Raw genomic sequence first — 20,849 nt, 5'->3', positions numbered from 1 at the left:
TGACGTTCCTGGAACGTTTGCACGTTTATCACGCGCAATTACTTTTTCTCCACGCGATACAAGCTGGCACGTATTCTTGACTTCCGGTCCCGATGGTACAATTACGTGTTCCGCCGGTCTAAAAGGGAGCTCTCCAAAGTGTATCGGCCGCATTTCTAATCTGCCCATTGGGACACGAATTAATGGCTGATACCGTGCAACCGTCGCTCTCTTCCGAAAATTTACCTGCCTCCCGCGCGTTCGGAACGTACCGGAAGTGAGAGTGCCATCGAGAGCGAGAGAGAGAGAGAGAGAGAGAGAGGCAGAAGGAACGAATTACCGAGGTCTTTTATTAAAACACTTGTCGCTCGGCACGCAAAGCGCGAGGATAATTCAATTTTCCAATGTGCACGCGGTTGAAGCTGCTTACGACGCTTGATCGTGGCCGGATAAAAGCTTTCGTGTACGGCGATTACATTTTATAAACTCCCCTGTTCGGAGGACAACGCTGCGCCACCTTCGGCTAAAATAATAATCCGCGTTGTGTCCCACGCTCTGTATACATCGATCGGTTGTTCCAAGTAATGGGACTGTTTTTGCACGGATAAACCTCATCGACACGCGGTATAATTCGTTGCGTTACGAGAATCTATGCACGAGCGAGTGAAAATGTATGATGTAACGATACGAGCGAGAGGATGCCATTAGATTAGCTTTAAATAGCTTTTTGTATTATTCAAATTAGCCGCAAAAACGATGAAGCATAAATATTAACGCTTTGGCTGGGAATTGCAGGAAAATCTCGATATTTCGATGATTAATCGAAGGAGCGAGGGTGTGCAGTTAATTAATTCTCGTGCGAGTAATTAATTCGCTCGTATTGTTTTTCCAACGCGTTTCGTACACGTGTAATCCTCGTTCCTTCCGCCTCGGGACTTTGTTGCTGCCTCGTCGCTTAATACACCGTCCGTGTACTCGTACCTCGAAGATTTATTAAGAACACTGTTAAAAATGGAGCTGGCGTCGTGCTACGAGCAAACTCCACGGGGTAACTCGGTTATGACGTCATAATTTCTCGAGGGTCGCTCTTTTAATTTTTCCCATAGAGTCAGAAATTTGCTCGGTGGTTGATGCTCCGTTTTATTAGTATTGCCTCTCCCAAGCTCCGCGAAATGATTGCAAGGTGGTTCTATATATATATATATATATATATATAGTTGGTGGAACGGAGAGCACAATGGCTGTTTGCGATTGGCCAACGCACACACAGAGTTGGCGCCTTTGCGCGATCATCCCTCGTAACCACACGTCCAGTGGTGCAGGAATTTCGGCTGACCGTTACGGATGGAGATGGAGGCACCCGTCACGATCTCTCAGCTGAGAAACGTGTTGACCCAAGTCACACAACATATGCGCATATATTCCTCGCACACAGGCGCGTCCACTGCTTTCTCCGTGACACGTTTATACGGGTCTGTCAAATGTCTAGTGATCCCTGGATGAATCCTGTGAAAAGGCTCCTATGTATAAAATAATGGACGTCGTTCGAACGACCTCTTTGGATTTTTCGTGCAGAGTACGAGGGCGAGAAATAACCAGGTGGAAATCTATAAATTAACTTTATTAAATTTCAGACAAAATTAATCGCTATTAAAATTAACCTATTGTGATCGTATTCACGCGACAGCTTCAGTAACGATGCTCGTAGAGATTCACTGTAAATTGGTGAACTTTAAGAAAGTACAGTAAAAAAAAGAGCAGAAAGAGGTTTGTGGTTTTTATTAGATATTATATCGAATCCATATAAAGGACGAATGACCGAAGTTACGATGACCAAAGAAGAACAATTTATAGACGTTCCAGATCCTAATCTTCCGTATATTCGAAAGGCTCTGGAGGGTCAGCCTCCTTCTCATCGTCCGGCTTTGGCCCGCAAGCTGAAACAAACGATATTTTTTCGAGAGATTGTTTCATTTATCATTGCACCACTTGGTCCACGTCTGAGAGGGGAGAACGCATGCTGTCCATTTTCAAGAAGCGTCAGAAACGTTCTCCCACTGTATCTCTTCAGCAGACATTGATGAGATACGGCTGATAAAACGATGAGCCTACCTGCAACAGGTTCGACCAATTCCTCTTCAGCATCACCCTGCAAGTGCTTGACCATGACGATACCACCGATTTGTATATCCTTTACAGGGGTGTAATGACTACCATCGACCAGCTGAATAACTTTGAGCTGTTGTCGAAGAACTCGAGCAGGATTCTGCAAGATCTCAAAGTTCGGCTCCGGTTCTTTCTTCTCCTTCTCAGTCTTTTCCTGCTCATCCTTGACCTTCTTATCGGGCTTCTCCTCGGTCTCCTTCGCGTCCTTGGAATCCTTAGCCTCCTTCCCATCCTTCGGATCCTTCTCCTTCTCATCCTTCTCCTTCTTCTTCTCTTTCCCTTCCTCCTTCTCCTTCACCGGAGTCTCCTTACCATCATCCCCGTACTCGACAACCGGTATATCCTGAAGCGAAAAAAAAAGTACATTAATAAATCTCCATAACGCTAAAAGTCCTACCTCTCTCCTTGAAACTAACCACGTCCATTTTCTCGTTCTGGATCGCATGAATCTTCGCGCGTACGTATTCCATTCTGTCGTGCCTCGCGCGCCTCTCGGTCTCGCGTCTACGTGCACGCGCAGCGATGCTGAGGACAGCGGTCGTAACTTTCTCACGCTCCTCCCGTTTCTTCTCCTCCAACGGCGCGGGATAAGCGTACACGCTGGGTCTGGCGTTCGAACGGAGCTCCAGTTTGGGCATCTTGAGTTGTGCGTTCAAGGCTATCAGACATGTAGGAGTGAACGCTAGAGCCAAACAGTGGGCCAATGGGAACCAGTACCAATACTGCGTGAAGACCAAAGCACCAACCACTGCCAGCATGTTGGTGTGTCCGGTTCTCGATTGAAGGGACACAGTCACGTTGCGACCACCTGGAAGGAACAACGAGTTGTTAGAAATTCGTCGGAAATCAATGACAATACCACAAGTTTTGTCCAATCATCGACTTACCAGCATCGATGATTCCTTGAGCAAGAATAGCACCGAACTTGGCCATGACATCCTCGTGCTTGTCCACGATGACTTTAGCGTACAACGCCCGGAAGTCCTTGACCCGGGAACAAGTGGACTCTGTCTGCTGGATGAGGATCATCGCGGAGGCTATCAGAGCACCTTGCCTCACAAAGTTCACAGGGTCGTTGGTCATCGGATCCAGCAGAGCTATGGCTTCCTTGAGACCGGTACCAGCACAGGCGATACCAAGAGCCATGGCCGCACCATAACGCACGTGGGGGTTGTAACTCTCGGCCAACAGCGACACGACACTGGGACATTGTTCCGGAGTCCTGAAAGCGAAGCAAAATGCACCTGTTTGATGAGTTATTCGAGTCAAAGAGCGTTCGGTCCACACACGTTTTTCGGGGTTAAATTTTAACGCGATCACGGTGACCGGTGATTGTTCCGGTTTTATACCGTGCGTTATTGCTGGCCAATTGGGAGAGCCCGAAGGTATTAATTTTCCAGTGGTCCGCAGGCTCTGCCAGAAAATAAAGCGGGTCGAGCGAGCGTGTACTTGTCGCCACGCGCGTTATACAGTATTATATTAGAGTCGATCATAATTTATGAACACGATTTTCCTTATTGTATTTCGACCAAACTGCGTGTAACGAACCTATTATCTTGTTACTCTATATCCATATATATATATATACATAAAATATTGTAAACCATGATGAACATAGTTGAATTTAGCCTCGATCTTCGCTCCCTGATCAGAGTTTCCATTTCGTCAGGAAAATTGAGTGTTTCCTCTTTTTTTACAGGATGACGATTCCGTGCTGGTGGACCGAGTCTGCCAGATTCCTGATCCTCTGTATAAGCTGATTGGCAGCATAATCTGCTTCTACATACCGCTTTGCGTGATGCTGCTCACGTACGCGCTGACAGTGCGGCTGCTGGCCAAGCAGCGACAGAACATCGGTGGAACAGCAGGTTGGTCTTCCGGATGGCTAGGTGCACCGCAGGGCGGCTCCGCGGGAGGTTAGTTTAGTTTCGTGCCCATCGACCCACGACTCGCACACTACTTTCTCATTCGATCTTATCTATTTTGCTATTATTATACAATAAATCTCTCTGTAATCCAGAACCCCCCCCCCCTTCCCCCCTTCCCTTCCCTCCCCCTATTCTCTTCTCCACTCTGGACTCATCCCTCTCGTCGATCCTTCCACATACGTCATCATTGAATCGTACTAATCGTTATTTAATAAATGTATTAAATGTTTACGAAATATTGTGTTTCTCTGTAACTCTCTAAATCTATCCGAGTGTCAGCTTGCGCAGTAAGAAAATTGGTACATCGATGGTGCGTTGCCTTTGTGGGAATTTGACATATTCGTGTAAATTGCGAATTAATTAATCAGTTTTTATCAACGTTGCGAAATTATTCGATCGTAAATTTCACATGGTTTGAAGATTTTCATGGAAGATTAAACGAATTGAATTAGCGTGGTAAAGATTATCGGGTTATCCGGGTGAGAGTTTGATAATGAAAGGAACATCGTTCCAACGTAAAATCAGTCGACACTGGCGGGACGTAAGTATGGTGTGAATGTATGTACACTGGTATTGGTAGAATTTACAAGGATTTTTTTTATTATTACGTAAGATAATGTTACGTGTCTGATGCCATATGATATCATCGACGATACACGTGACGGAGAGCGACAGTTTTATTTTTATATATCGATATATAGATATATAGCTTGAAAGATTCTTCATCTAGGATCGAGTTAAAATATTTCGCAATTAACGAAAATATAATATAATAGTTTCGATATTCTCCCTCTACGTCTGACCTGATAATTATCGATAAATACTTCCTACGGCAATATCGCGAGTTATTGGTTTTTATTGGCAAATTTATTGAATAAAGGATACAAAAATACAGTCGACCGAGCGTTCGGATGAATTCTTTCCGGCAGTTTTGCGCTATCAATTCGTCATGAAAAAAAAAACAGACAAATTTTTCGGAATATCCAGTTACAAATATAGAAACGAAATAGCGAATGTTTCTAATTGAAAATCCGGTAATTTAAGGAGATAAATGTGATGGCGATTGAATTAAATAGCAATCTATTACCGGACAAAGGAATATTAGGTAATCATTTGATTAAAACGAATCGATAAAAATTGCTTTGCGAGAAAAATATCTCTTCACGCATCAAGATGCATCGGATGGAGAGGAAAACTCGCTTTGGGATCCAAACGTGCATTTACGAATCGATGAATCGAGCTTTGTACGAGTGAATAAAATAAAGATCCTTTGGTACGAATGTAAATTCTAAATTAACCATCGCTATTAATTTTACTTGGAGCTTTATCGTAAATCGCGCAGCGACTCAAACACGATAACAGAACTAGCAGTTACAAAACTGGCGTAAAAGACTTTATTGCACAGTCTCGATGACTCGAAAAGAGCCAATCGAACGATTTTTAATACCTCAGCGATCAACCAAATGGCGAATAGACGTTGAAACCAAACACATGCCCTTAAGAGCCGAATCTTGGGGAATCGCAGCAAGGTTCGCGTAGAATACGGTCGAACGAAGCGTGATCTCACTCAACACGGGATTATCTTGCCGCGCGAAAGCACGATCGATCCCCCGGGAGAAAAGTTTTTGGCGTTCCTCGAGGTATCTTGCCGGTCTGGAAGTTGGACCCAACGCGATTGCACTGCTCGTCACGCGTTATCAGGCTGCGTGCTCGTTTATGGGAATCATTACTCAGTGCGTATCGTTTCAGGATGCTATATATATATATATATATATATATACGCGAAACACACTGGTTACCGAAACCAATCCGTGCCACTATCAAATTATTTTGGCCGAGTAGCCGTATGGCAAAACGTATTCAACGAACTAAGTTGGAAATCCGATATTAGGTGGTTGGATCGATTAATTATTCTGTTCTGATTCGAGCACATTGTGTAAATGGCTTCGCTGCGCTCTTCGCGTCAGCTACGAGGGATACCCGATGCGTGCGTTTATCGCGCGCCGATGAAAAGTTTGTAAATTAAAGTGGTCAATTTATTCGGGGCTTTCGAACGATACGCCGTGTGGTCAGGTGTATATATATATATATGTATGTATGTATAGGGTGTGGGAAAGAGAGGAGCAGCAGTGGAAGAGACTGGCGGAACGTAGTATGCCATTTATGGGAACGCGATAAATTGGCGAAAAATAAAGTTACCAAGTTCGGAAGCTCATAGGGTTCGATAGTAAATTCCTTTAAGTCCGTCGCGTGACGCAGCCTCGTACGCTGGCAGCATTTGTAAGCAGTTGCCAAGTCCGGATATCACTAGCGTTTAATATTACATTCTATTATCCACATAGCAAAGGTGTTCCTAGATATTTGCTTGAAACGTGATACTTTTCAGAAAAATATCCCCTTTGGAATCCTGATTTTATTCGGGGAATAAAATCTTTTTAAGGTAAGAATCGTGTAGCACTTCCTTCCTCTATATATATATAATTGTTCGGTGTAAAAAATTACGGCGAAATTTTACATTTCACTCCTGCGAGTTACGCAGGCCCTGTAACGCGAAGGGATTTACGTTTTTTCGACAGAAATTTCAAGAGGGTCGTTCGAGCAAGCGCGCAATTAAGAATTTTAGGTCGTTGAGAGGCTTTGGGCAAAAAGAGATCCGATTAAGCTTTATTTCTCCAGCGATTTGGCCGGAAATCGCGTATAGGCCAGCAGAAATTTTTTCCAACAAAGTGTATAAGTCGGAGTGGAAAAAGTGGGTCGCGTGAAATGGTCGGGCAGATTTTTGATATTATCGAGGTAAGAGAGAGAGAGAGAGAGAGAGAGAGTCGGAGTGTGTGCAATAACGAGATTGATGCGTGGAGCTTCTTACGGGACAAATGGGATATAAATTAGCATTAAAAAAAAGGGATTGGAAGGTTCTCCTAAGCGAGCCAACGAATTTCTGCAAATTCCAGTCAAGAGACCAGCGACGTCTCTCTCTCTCTCTCTCTCGAAATAGCGGCGGGGAGGTAGATGGCTCGAGCAAATTGCGATTAAGGGTTTTAGGCCAGGGCTGAAAACCTTTTGTTCGCTTGGAATGCGCGGGGCCGGATGGGACGTTGGTTGAAAAAGGAGCCGAGGCTTTGGGTGGCCTTAAAACGGCCGAGTGGAGCTCTCCTCGCGGAGAATCGAGTGGATCTTATTGGCGCGCGCGTTGCGAGAAAAGCCGGCGGTTCCGATTGAAATTCAAAGTAATTATCACCGACTGTACGTAAGTTTCCAATTCTCCTTATTACAGTGAAAAGCGCGGCGCGCTGCTCGTGGCAAGCGACGCTTCTTCCACTCGCTCGTAATCGATTCTCGCAAATGGCCGGAGAGTAGTAAAAACGAGAAAACTTATTTTAAACCCAATATGTTTGCTCGATCGACCCACATCTTCGTGAAACAGCGAGAAAGCTCCGCTTCGACGTTTAATTACGCGTCTTCGGGCACTTAAAAATAAAAACCTAGTGGTTTTCTCGCTGATAAAGTTGGCATCACAGTTTTGCGATAAATTATCGATTATTTTAAACACCTCTGCAAGAGAGAAGTCGACCATACACAGTTTTGTCGTGTCATTTTCGGGTCTCGATCAAATGTCTGACTTGTGATACGTTCGTACTACTAGTTGCGTAAACTCGAGCCGAAATTTCTATTTTTTCAAGACAAGACAAAATTACCGGAATAAAACTGGGAGAGAGATCGGTTTAAAATTCAACCAGGTAAATATTTCAGTAACTGGGAGCGTGTAATTTCACATTTATTTTCGTTAAACGCGGTGCCTCCGCACTTTATTCCCAGCATTTTTCTGCTGGCGACGTCCGTGAAAATCCGGCCGCCGAGCTATAACGTCAGCAGAGATTATACCCCGCGCTAACGGGAGAGCCGAAGCTCGACTATTCCCTTATCGCGGACCGAGTGTAAAATATTACGAAAATGCGAGGTATAATCCACTCGTACGGAACTTCTCCATAATCGATTACAAGCACCGGTAACTCCATTAAAACGAGAGTGTCCGGAATTAAAAGATAGCGATGGTCCTCGCACCTATATACGCGTAGGATTGCGAGTTTGGGTCGAGAGCCGATCGAAATTACGGGGAAAAAGCGATTGCTCCGACGGTTCCAGTAGTGACGATCGATGGTAGTGCCGGACGAGGTCGGAGGCCAACGCCTCTCTCGCGATATCACAAGATTTGCATCGACCAATCTACTTGCAAATAAATCGGCACTTCGCCACTAACACGTGAAACCGAAAAACTCGGCCACGTCGGTTATTCCCCGCATCGCGAGGGAACCAGGACGTTTCGTACGCGCAGTCCTCTACCTGTACCACTGTTCGAAGCATTTTGCAGCGTCGACGATTCTTTAATCTCGATGGATCCGCACGAGAAGCAATTAACGAGCACCGGGAACGAGACTCGTAGAGAGCAACATACTGATGGAACTCGTGAGAAGAAAGCTTCAAGGTCGCAGGAGACCAGGAGAGAAAGAGGCAGCGAGTCTGAATGGAATTGGCCGGTGGCGAGTAGTACGAGTCGAGCACGGGTCGGACGGTGGTTAAAGCGCGAAACACGCGCGCGTTATCTGTTACGACCGCGGTGGCAGAGTTCGAGTTTCCTCTTTCAACGGTCGAATCGTCGATAGATCGATCGGTACACACGCGGCAGACTGCATTATACCCAATCGCGCGAATAATTGTTCTTGGCTGCGAGAAGCTTTTGAAATTAGCTCGGCAAGGCATTTCTAACTTTGCCGCTGTTAAATTACATTCAACAACGTTATCAACGCTGTGTGTTCCAGATACGAGGCGAGGTAAAACGGTTGATTAAAATACAATCGCCGTGTTGCGTTATTAGGAAATATTAGTTACGGTTCGGAGCAGCTGTTCCGCACCGAGTCATTACGTTGGTTGGATTTGTTAAATTACATATATATATATATATATATATATATAGGTAGCTTTGTAGATGGCGCAACAAGTTTTTACCCAGAGTCCGAGATGAATGCGAGGAAGGTTTTATTTAGTTTGCGCCATGCTGGAACGTTCGTTCCAAGCTGCGATAAGAAATTTGGTGCTGGCCTGTACATACGGGACACCTGTGCCAGCTACTATGCAAATGGCACATTATGCAAAGGTCCCGGGCGTGACACGATATGCTAAAAAGCCTGCTTCGGGATACAATCGTTTAACGAAATTAATCAATACTGTCACACGGGCTCCCACCCCCCCCCCCCCCTCCTGTCACTTGAAAAAAAAAAGAACTGCAACACGCGTACGGAGATAACCCGATAAGATTAAACTTCCAGATCTCGCGGGGTGCCCACGTGATCGATACTCATCGAGCCCACGTCCTACGCGATTCTTGCTTCACGCAAATTTTATTATGCACTATATATATATATATATATATATATATATATATATCGTATATACACGCGTCTCCACGATCACCGGCTCCCTCGTTCCGTTCCTTCCATTCGCCACTGGAATTCCTACTGCAAAATTGCTAAATACTCCCACACGGACATTGTCCGTAACAACCCCCGTGAGTCTTTTACCAGGAAAATTTATTTCTAATCTCAAAATGTGATACACGTGCGGATGGTGTTTACATTTAGTTAGGATACTGAAATAAGACTGGATTATAGTTTTAACGAAATTTATCCATGTATATTTGTATAGTAAAGGTTCCTAAGAGAATAGGAAGAATTTTAAAGTTCGAGTGGATGCCAGCAGTGGAGTAATTTGAATTTCAATCAGCGCCAGGTCGATGGACAAAATGATTGGCGTGCACCGTGACTGGCACATCGGACTCGAAGGTACCAGCGGAAGCGAGGGGAAAGGTGCGATCATGGGACCCTTTATTCGCGGCCAGCCTGAATTTACGATAGTCGAGAAACGTTTCAGGAAGCTTATAACGGCCTCGGGCACCCCTGACCCATCACAGTCGATATAGCTTTTATTACAGCGAGAACGTCCCGGACATAAAGGAGAACGGAGACATTTGTATTTAATGAGACGCTTTTCTTCAAAACTTTCCTCTCGACTCGCTGAAAACTCTTGAGAAATTCGCCAAACATATTTCTACTCGACTATACAATACGGATAACGTTTCATTAACGTTCTCATTAATTAAAATATATTCGCATTTAACTCACGATATACGGGAGCTGCCTTCGCGAGCACCATTTCCAACATGCACCCCTTCTCCCAATGCACGTATATGTATATATAGAGCCGCCAGTGGGCAATTAGAGTTCAACGCTATACAAGTGCTAATTAATTAAAGCGGGTAGACCGAGTTTTTCTCTTTTCCAACCGCCAGCTCAATTTTAATTTATATCACTGCTTTGTTTCTCTCTCCATCGGAGCATGCGCTTGCACGTGTGTGTGTGTGTGTGTGTGTACGTTGCTTATGGCTGGTCCATGCACGAGCTTTTCCCCTAGCGTTTGGTTTAGTCAAATCGGAGCAGGATCGTAAGTTTGATTCTTCGTCTCTTTTCTTCAGCTCTGGACAGGAGGTACACCTGGAAGAGACTGCTGCTGAACAAGGGGTCAGCGGGGAACGCCGGGACGCCCCAGCACACTTCCGGTGCGTCAACGGACACGGAATTGACGACCCTCGACACCCACGAATTGTGGCTTCCGGAGAGCGAGCCTCCACCCTCGGCCATGTCCGCGCTTCACGCCTTCGGGGCCGAGATGCTGAAGCTCTCGAGGGGACTCGAGGGCATAGCCAATCCTCAAACCCCTTCCGCGACACCTTCCGCGACCCCCAGAACGACGACGCCGCACCACCATCACCACCATCATCATCATCATCATCATCATCATCATCGACAACACGCTGCAACCACTCACCGATCCTCGTCATCCCCACGCGATGGGTAAGAACATCCAAATTTCCTTAAACCCACTAGCGAAGACCACGAAGAGGGAACTCCAACAGCGAATCTATATGATATATATATATATATATATATACGACGAGTTTTATATCGGTCGGATCATATTCTTTACGAGAGATATACGCGACCTCTGGGACTTGGCCCAAAATTATACAGCGTTATACACACGGAATATCTCATCATCGACGAGATGAAATTTCCTCGTGTCAGATTCCGAATTCCCGGAGAATCCTGCTGAGATTTCAAGAATCTCCCGAGAAGCCAAAATCTCATGCATTGATTCCGAAGATTTTCTCAATCGCATTTTCAACTCGCTCGGCTTAAAACTTTCACCGCGTTTCGAGTGGGTACGTTGGAGGTTGATTTGGCGGTCGGTAGCGTTTAAGCCGCCGTTGGTCCAATCTAATATCCACTTATCGATGAATTTATACGGGCATCGGTCCCCGAGTTATTATTTCTGTTGGAACGATCTTTGATTCCTGCTCCCCCTCCAAACTTATTTCATCCCTGCGCGAGCTACTTTGGACTCTATAAAAAATATACGTATATAATTTTCACTCGCTTTCGTGTAAGTTTGCACGAAAGGCGTGTCACTTTGATCACGATCATTTGGCACCTAGTTGGCTCGATGCGGTTCGAGCGCGCGTCAAGAGAAGTTACCATAAACACGTCTTTCCCAAATAAATTTATAACTAGACGCACACGTGCAAACCTCGCAAAGCGCGCCTTCGAGCTGCTAAATTCCTGACAACGATCGCTGCTGAGAAATATCTAATAACGCTCCTACTGCATAATCAATGTCGAGATATGACGGGCTGAATTTTACGCGGGAAAAAAATAAGATTACTCGGCGGCAAATTACACAAAATTTTTCATTAATCAAGAGAGACGTTGACGTCTCGAAACGATGGATCCTGGTGGTGTAGTTTGCTCATCGAGATACGAGTGCATATCGTGGTTGAAAAGTTTGTTGCTTATTGGTTACCGAATTCAGTGATAAACAGGAGGTAGAGCCAGACGAACCTGGAAGCTTCGTGTCTCTCTGTTCCTCGGACCAAAGAACCGAGTGGCTCCCTTCTTCGCGTACTTTCCCGACGTCGAATTACGTCGAAGATGCCTCTAATGCAAGCGGATTGCACTCAAGTAGGTCACACGCGACGCCCTCCCGCTTGCATGAAAATGTCAGTTTTCGAGCTTCACAATTTTGAGATAAGAACTTGGCTAGATTGGAAAAGAAACATATTTCCTCCCAGCTATAAAGATTCCCTATCTACCGTACTCTATTCTATAGAGAGACGAGGATTTAACAATATTTTTCGCGCGTCTTATTAAATAAGGTAAATGGAGCCGTGTTAACGAGGGACTTGGCGGGATTATATTTTGAGATTAAGAAATACTCATGGAGGAGAAATGGTCGATTAAGTCGTGCTAGGTCATATTAAGCAAATACTTGCTCCTAGGAGACTTTTCGAAGGTAATAAGAAGTCTGTTGGTACTCGAGAGTAGGTCATGTATACTCTCTTCTACGATGCTCGTTTCGACTGTACTCCCTCTCCCTTTTCTCTCAACGTTCCCAGACGTTGTGGCACACAGCGTGTGGCTGAAATTCCTGAATGAATTACAAAGTTTAATAGCACACCTCTTTAAATGTGAATTTAATCTCTCCCATTGATCCACTTTCATTCCGTTCATTGGCTCTCCCCCATAAGCAGAGTTCCAGGATATTTCATAGGCTAATAAAAATGTTGATAGAATCGATCGAGTTTGGCTGAAAGGGGGATAATCCCATCTAATCCAGAGGAATCCCAATAATTTTTCGAGTTTGGCCCTTTCGTCACTGGAGCGAAACTACCGCGTATCGCATCCACCTACAAGTGGGGAACTTCCCTCGGGATCACCCTGAAACGCCCGCCATTAAACCCGAAAGCAGGATCGACGAAAGGCGGCGTTACTCGTGACACGAGGACATAAAATGTTTAACGAATTTTCGATGTTCGTGAAAGCGATGCGTTCATCGAGATTTCGCGCTTTTTAAGAATTTTTTCGCCGCGCCTCGCTCTGTTTTATTCCTCGATAAAACGTCGACGTCGAGCGGAGAGCTATCGAGTTGGTGGTATTTCGATTATTCCCGATAGGGAAGCAGGCGAAAGCAATTTATCAGGGCGAGGAACGTCAAAGCTCCCGCCAAGATACAAAGACTAAATCTGGTTTATGGATGCTTTAGGACTCTCGCTCCGGTGAGATTGAACGAGTGCTCATATTTTCTTGGTCGATCGCACGCTCCCACACCCTGAAGAGAGAGAGAGAGAGAGAGAGAGAGACGGTTTCCTCTTTGCTCGCTTCGGATATGATACATCCACTTTAGAAACAGTTGTACGACATGTGCAAATTCGACTGGGTTTCCAATTACTTTTCTTCTCTCTTCAGCATCCCACGGGGCGTGCCACGCGATACCGTAAAAACGGCGGATCTTCTTTCACTTATCGTTATGGTAAAACGTCCCGGTCAAACGACCATCCACCCGCAGGGGACGCGACGCTTCCCTCCCTGTGTCCTCGCTTCAAACTTTTTCTTCGCGTACTTCTTCATCTATTCGCACGTGTAAACAATAAAATGGTAAAACGCAGACTTTGGTCCGCTTTTTCTAATCAGCTTTAATTCCCAGTATTTTATATAGTATTTTACAGCCGCGTTAAATAAACGTAGTGTAAAATTAGTCGAAACAAATTCGCTGCTGGCGCACTGCATCCTGCGCAAGAGTTAATTATCCAAGCTCTTGATATAAAAAAAAAACGTCACTCCGGTGAACGCAATTTGCTGCAAAACTCACGTGCGGTGACAGCCGTATGTACGATGCGCGTAATGAAAACTGAAAAACCTGCGCGTATATATACTTCTTCTTTTTTTCTTTCAATTTTTCTCACTTGGAAAATCTCGAAGAGGACGCTGCGTCCCACACCGTATAAGAATAGAGCAAACGAGAGGACAAAGATATACAGGCAAAATGGAAAAAAGTAGCAAATTCTACGAATCAAACTGCGTTAAGGCGTTTGCCTAGAAAATGGACCACGCGAAATCGCGAGTTGGCAAATCGCGCGGAAACTCCGCGAATTTCCACCTTGACCCTTCGGATACATCCTCTTTAACCGCGTACACACCAGCACCTATGGCGATAGGCCAACACTTTGTACATTTTCCCTCGTAAACTCGTAAGATTGAACAATAAAGTTTGAGTAGGTATCCTGCACGTTTAACGATACGCAGAGGCCAAGCCCGTACAACTCCTCGCGCGGAGGACGTTGAAATCTCGACTCGGCTTGGTCCTCTTCGGGTGTGAAAAAGACGCCGCGCTGCGACCATTAAGGAAACGCATCCAGCCAGTTAAGTGCATCCCTTTATTAGCCAGTTGCACGTGCTGCGTGGCAGAGGGTCCGGCGTTTACTTAAGTGCGACCTCGGACGCCATCAGCCACGCTCCGTTTTGCACTTTGACCGGCCCCACCAACGCTACGGACACCAAATACAATTTACCGGAGACCACCTCGGATGATCGTACCAGCGATAAACTCAGAGCATCGCTGTCTATTCCGAGTGGAGAACGTCTTAATAACTTGTAAATGAAATATCTCGCGAGTTTCAATGACTGGAGCGACGGGAGGTCGTATCTTCACAAAGGACAATGGGTTAATAAAGGAATCGCAGCATCAGTAACGTTCAGCGTCGTCCTTCCTCCATCGAGCAAGACTATGTCGTCTCTTTGATATATTTCTTATCAAGGTAGTCCATTAAGGTTTCTTTGTTCTTCTCGCGTTATTAACAGCGTCGAGTACACTGTTTCAGAGAACGTCGTTGAAGAGAAAAATTACATCGGGTTGGAGAACGGTCCCGATGATTCTCTTTGAATGACTAAATTCTGTGCAACTCCTATGGGACTTGGAGTCTCGAAGCAAAATTTTTTGAATCATAATCGGATATAGCGATCGATCAGGCTTTCTTCGTTCCTCTCGCATTTTTAACAACGTCGAGTAGATTATTTCAGAGGACGTTTTTTGAAGAGAAAAATTAGATCGGGTTGGATAACGGTCCCGATGATTCTCTTTGAACGACTAAATTCTGCGGAACCTGAAGAGGACTGTTAATGGAATCTCGAAGCAGTCGAAAAAGTTTGGATTATAATCGGATATCGCGATCGACCGCGCCAATTTCCCTCGAGTTATACTACACACACACACACACATGTATATGTGTGCAGTTGTGCTCGCACATGGAACGTGCATAAATCATTTCTAAACCTTCTTTGCTATCCGCAGCAGGCTTTAACAGAGAGGACTTGGAGAGTTTCTTATCGGGAGCAATAGAATCCTTTGATCCCGTTTGCACTCTTTACCCGTTGCAATGTATCTTTCAATTCCTTCCTATACATGTTCTGGAAATATTATACCTTCCAGCCATTTCATTGCTCTGACCTGCTCGTATCGTTCCTTTTTTATCTCACGTATGAGAGAGAGAGAGAGAGAGAGAGAGAGAGAGAGATTATTATTTGGTGCGAAATACCTATTGTTATATATATATATATATATAGCTGTTGGAAATGATCAAGATTTCTCCAGTGAAGGTTTCGAAGAGAGTGCGTTTGGTTCATTCGAGAGGAATCAGCTTTGCTGTTTACAGAGTTTTCTTTTATCCTGCGATGTGCTCGCGGGCTAATATTTTTTCCAATTTCTTCGTACCACCAGAGACCGTCGCGTTCACCACAGGGACAATCCTACCGTCTCTCTGCTCGAGTCCCTTAAGCTTCTTTGCCAATCCGTCCGTTAACGTCTTTCTTCAGCATCTGCCCTAGCACTCCCCCACAAATCTCACTTAGTTAACCACTTTTAGCTTTTAACCACGCGACACTCGTATAGCTGCAACTTCCCCTCCCTCGTCCCCCGATCACTCTTCAGCATCGATCTCGATTGCTCGGATCAGGGACAAACACTCGCGATAACTCGATGAGACGAGATTGCCCGTTGGATGCTGATGACGATACAGGTATCTGTCAACGCGAGGCAATGTACAGAAAATGTAGCACGATACCTCGTGAAAAGTCGAGGATTTATAGCGACGTCCCGTATATCCTGCAGTAGTTTTTCGAGATAGTGTACTCTTGTCGCCAATCAGGTAGAGAGTCGTAGGATAAAAATCTAGAGGGTGAAGAGAGGGGTGTGTAAAATCATGAATCGTGTGGGAGGAGAGCGAAAGAGGGTGGGTAAAAGCAGGGGTGGTGCTTGGGGTGGTTGGGGGATGATTGAAATGGAAAAGGTGAAGGAGTGATGGGAGAGGAAAGATTGTTTTGTTCAGGAACGGGGAGAGCGGCGAGAGCAGTATGTCTGGTTCGAGGAGCAGTTTATCGGCGAGCCACGAGGATCCTGCGGGGACAATGACGTGGAAGCAACGTCGACGAGCATCCACTTATAACGAGGCTCATCTGAAACGGGTTGATACGCCTCCGAGAACACCTCGGAAACGTTCCTTTAGCTTTCACGAGCAGCTAATGCCTCCGAGGGATTCACCGACCAGAAGAACGATAGCTGTCACCGAGGACATCCTGGAAAAAAAGCTGCAGGAGCGCCTGAATCAGGATCGGATGATAAACTTTCCACCACCCTGCACTTGTCCTTACTTCGGAGAGTCCTCGAGGAAGTCCCCGATACCGCCCAGCGAGGTAGTCATCGTCTCGAGCGACCTCGACAAGAATCTGGAAATGGGTCTATTGAGTAGAACCGCTGGTAGTCCTAAAATCAAGGTCAACAAGGCTTACGACGTTGCTGGGTCCACCAATTCCGTGGTAACGTGGCGAGGAGGCAGGCGAGGATCTAGTATCGGTAGGTATATATATATATATACACCCACACACACACACACGTACACACAGCGAAAAATACTGGTTCCTAGGAAATGCTAAATTATCCAAGTACACGCGTATATATATAGACCTTGAAGCGAAGGACGCGCAAAGTACAAGAGTTTGCTTTAATTAGAGCCTCGAATACGATAAGTTAATTAAGAAGCTGACGTTTCAGACCAGTGATATCCTTATTTCAGAAACTTTATATTAATATATTATCTCTTGAATATTAATCCATTAATTGTCGCAAGTTTTAGCCCGAGTGTAATTAACGACTGCGGGTTATATCGAGTGTTGGAAGAGTGAAGTTTTAGCGAGCGGAATGAGAATTAGAACGTAGTCTCTCTGCGACACACCCACCCCCACACACACACACACACGTGCACACATGGACGGAGAATTGGTTGGAAAGTTATGCGAGACGGTGGTTGCGATTGATTGCAGGGAGTACGAGGACTTTATTGGCCCCGTCAAGGGCCACACCCCTGAGGAGAGCGGCGACCATGCGAGCTCACAACGGCGCCTCCAGTTTGACGTCGAAACAGAGCGGTAACAGCAGCAGCAACTCTTCCTCGCCTTGTTTGCACAGGTACTCGGCTCCCGTGCGGACCCATCACTCGAGAACCAGCAGCGTAATCTCCCGTAACAGCTCGAGGCACGGGAGGATCATCCGGCTCGAGCAAAAAGCTACCAAAGTCCTCGGAGTGGTCTTCTTCACCTTCGTCATTCTCTGGGCACCCTTCTTCGTGCTGAACCTGGTACCAGCCATCTGCCCGGAATGCGAGCGAAAGATCAATCAGAACATCTTCGATCTGGTCACCTGGCTTGGCTACGCCAGTTCCATGGTCAATCCAATTTTCTACACGATATTCAACAAGGTCTTCCGAAAAGCTTTCAAAAAAGTACTCCTCTGCAGATACAGGAATCAGGCTTGGCGACCGGCCAGATAGGCCCTGAGCCCCGGGAGACCGGGGTTCAACGTCAGTAGAGTTTAGTTTCGATCGGGGCACGAAAAAACTTTCTAATCCGATTGTACCGATCGGGGCTGTGAGTCGAACGATTTAGTCATTATAATAGTTTAATCTCGTTTGGCCATTGGTTTCTCCACAATGTTGTATTCTATATATACATATATATATATATATATATATATATATAAACGCGTGTACCGTGCGAAGGGGAGTGGGGGGGAGGCGTCAGAGGAAAGAAACATGAACCAAGTACCAACGTTATATATATATATATATATATATATATATATAGATAGCGAGGCTTCTCAACAAAAGGTGCTATATGTAAAGTGTAATGGGCTTTCTTATCGGAAACGAGAGGAAAGGAGACAATTCTATATCCACTCTGAAAGTGATAAATATTCACAAGGTATGTACCTTCGACTAAAACAACTATACGTATAAAGCATTCCAGTCTAGTTCCTTTGATAAATCCATAAGCGAACGCTTCTTTAAACGCACATCCTTTCGGGGGCCGTGTGCACGCGTGAATAAGGAACGACAGCGGTAGATTATTATTATTATTAAAGCGACTGAACAATCCTCTACGACGTAAGTTTAGGGAATATGTATATTAAAGTAGATGATTCGAGAGTATGTGAAATTCTCTTGATATATCGCATTCTGAATTTCGATTCAATATGTATATCGATAATGGCGCGATAAACCGTTAAATTATGTATATACACGTACGCTTTAGGAAAATGACACACACACACACACACATTGATACGTGTCACGAGTTCTAATAAAATTCAAGCCATAAAATTCACGTGTTTCAGCAACGTTTCGCTTGGATAATTATCTTGTATAGATATAGCTACGTAATATATATATATATATATAGTATACCATAGTCTTAAGAAGCCGATGTTGGTTTTTGCATCATGAATTATATATATATATATATACCTAGTATTACTATATACATAGCGTACAGCGACGAACCGGTGAAATTTAACGATAATGTACATTAAAATTGCAAGAGTTGAATAATATTTATACGACGATATAATTGTGAGCGTGGCGAAGCCCGGGCAACCGTGAGCTATCAATGTACAAACGCTGTTGAGCATTGAATGTTGAAGAAGGAGAGAAACGAATAAAAGAAGCGCGCGAGCTCCGATACTGGAAACGTTCAACGAGATGGCTATTAAATAACGAAGCACGCGAGGCGATACTTCGGAGCACGCTACACGTACGATTAATCGGTGATAATCTATGTAATTGTTACGTCATTATGTATCGATAAGACACTGTATAATCAATTGGAAATACCGAGGCGATTATTCGCAATATCATTAAAACTTTTCACAAGTGCAACGTTGGAAAACGTTTATCGACCCTACGAAGCTCGTTGCGACCAGAGTTTGGCTCGCGAGAGAAATTACAGTAGTGAAAAGATAAACGTATTTTCAGCCAGTATATATTTATATATATATATATATATATAGTTGCATATAGCTCTCAATGCGATGGACCAACGAGAATATAATCGTTATTCGAACTCGAATGTTTTTCGTCAACTTCGACACGTTCCTTGCGATCTTGTTACGAATATCCGGTGCCTCGTCATCCCTCGAACTCGTAATATTTTCACTGCGGGGAATGTTACTAGCTCTGGTGTGTGTGTATATATATAGGTACTGACGATAAATTAACTTGCCAGCAGCGATTAGAAAAAGCTCTGTGTATAAGTGCATATTTACATATCTATTAATTGTTACGTAGTGTAATATATCGAAAATTAAAGGCAGCCGTACAATTTTAGCCAGGAATATTATTCGTTCGCTGTTGAAATTGATTTTCTGGCCGCCGGAAGATTGGTAAACGTTCGACCCCCGGTTTGTTCGTCGGTTGCCCTCGTGTGTTTCCCAATAAAATAAACTGGAGAAAAAATGTCGCGTGCATGACGTTCGTACAATTATTATCCTCCCCCTTTTATTTCGCCCCTTCCTGCTCTTTGTCTTTTTTCCACTTTAACCTCGAGAGTCGCTACTTCTCTATCGTTCTCAGTGTGGTACGGAGAGAAATTATTTCTTTATTTCAAGCGCCATTCGCGTCAATTTCATTCCAAACGAGAGAGGGTATTCGGTGCAACACTTATCGATTATAAAGAGCGACAAACACTTGCAGCATTTTGCGATACATCTTTCTGCGATTATTTTTTTTCCAATACAAATTGCAAAATTAACGAATCTGCTGTATTTTTTAATTCTTCGCTAATTTTTTTCCACGAAATTTATGATTTTTTTTTTTTTTTTACGAGAGAGTATACTGCATAACACTTACTGATATACTAAAGTGTGACAAAGTTGCAGCATTTCGCGATACATCTTTCTGCAATTATTTTTTTCTTCCGATACAAATTGCAAAGTAACGAACCTGCTGGCTGTATTTCTTAGTTCCTCCGTTACTTTTTTTCCACGCCACTTTCCACGAAATTTATGACCCACCTTTTCCTGCCTACGGCGAGTAAAAAGATTGCCAGAGCAATTAATCGTTTATCACCATTAGAAACGCTTCGCGATAAGTTTTTCGGATGGTCGACGGAGATGGACGTATCTCATCGGTGAAATTAAACCAAGCTATTAATGACAAATTTGTCGACGAGTTTGTTCAACGACACGTGGTTATTTCGAGATTATCCAATCTCATTTCGTGTATTCATTCCGCCACTATTATCAGTTTACTGATCTTGCGTCCCATTGAAATTAAATATATGTATAATTATTATACCTTTCTGTCACAATGTAGCTACTGTTCTCACCGGTTGGCATCACGAGCAATGAATTTATCTCTCTCTCTCTCTCTCTCTCTCTCTACGCGACTGTATATTCGCCCATCAAACATATTTAAAGCGATAGATCGAGAAACAGCATCGAAAAGCACGAAGAGACAAATTGGCAAATTATTCGAAAATGGCATTACGTAATAAGATTAAAGAAAAA

At 44.4% G+C, this 20,849-nt stretch overlaps 2 protein-coding genes across 4 annotated transcripts in view; one reads left to right on the top strand and one right to left on the bottom strand.

The window, feature by feature from the left end:
* The window catches only part of 5-HT2B (5-hydroxytryptamine receptor 2B), a 59,638-nt gene extending 41,648 nt beyond the window's left edge, over nt 1–17,990 (top strand). For 2 of the 3 annotated variants that reach the window (XM_066734916.1, XM_066734918.1), the window contains exons 4-7: nt 3,845–4,061; nt 10,600–10,978; nt 16,342–16,865; nt 17,333–17,990. In XM_066734916.1, coding sequence (XP_066591013.1) covers nt 3,845–4,061; nt 10,600–10,978; nt 16,342–16,865; nt 17,333–17,838 — 1,626 coding nt within the window. In that variant the 3' untranslated portion in view covers nt 17,839–17,990. The remainder of the gene's footprint in view (nt 1–3,844; nt 4,062–10,599; nt 10,979–16,341; nt 16,866–17,332) is intronic. The other variant, XM_066734919.1, reaches the window with a different exon arrangement.
* Nucleotides 1,586–20,849, bottom strand: part of Rpn2 (Regulatory particle non-ATPase 2) — a 55,440-nt gene continuing 36,176 nt past the window's right edge. Inside the window, exons 10-13 of the mRNA XM_066734915.1 lie at nt 3,033–3,367; nt 2,562–2,953; nt 2,092–2,488; nt 1,586–1,916 (exon numbers count right to left, since the gene is read on the bottom strand). Of these exons, the coding sequence (XP_066591012.1) occupies nt 1,846–1,916; nt 2,092–2,488; nt 2,562–2,953; nt 3,033–3,367 (1,195 nt within the window). The 3' untranslated portion in view covers nt 1,586–1,845. The remainder of the gene's footprint in view (nt 1,917–2,091; nt 2,489–2,561; nt 2,954–3,032; nt 3,368–20,849) is intronic.

The sequence above is a fragment of the Prorops nasuta genome, unplaced genomic scaffold (assembly GCF_024137725.1).
Source record: "Prorops nasuta isolate Cenicafe-Biocafe unplaced genomic scaffold, Cenicafe_Pnas_1.2 PNAS00014, whole genome shotgun sequence".
In the NCBI taxonomy this organism is placed as follows: domain Eukaryota; kingdom Metazoa; phylum Arthropoda; class Insecta; order Hymenoptera; family Bethylidae; genus Prorops; species Prorops nasuta.
This window is presented reverse-complemented; position numbering and strand designations above follow the sequence as displayed.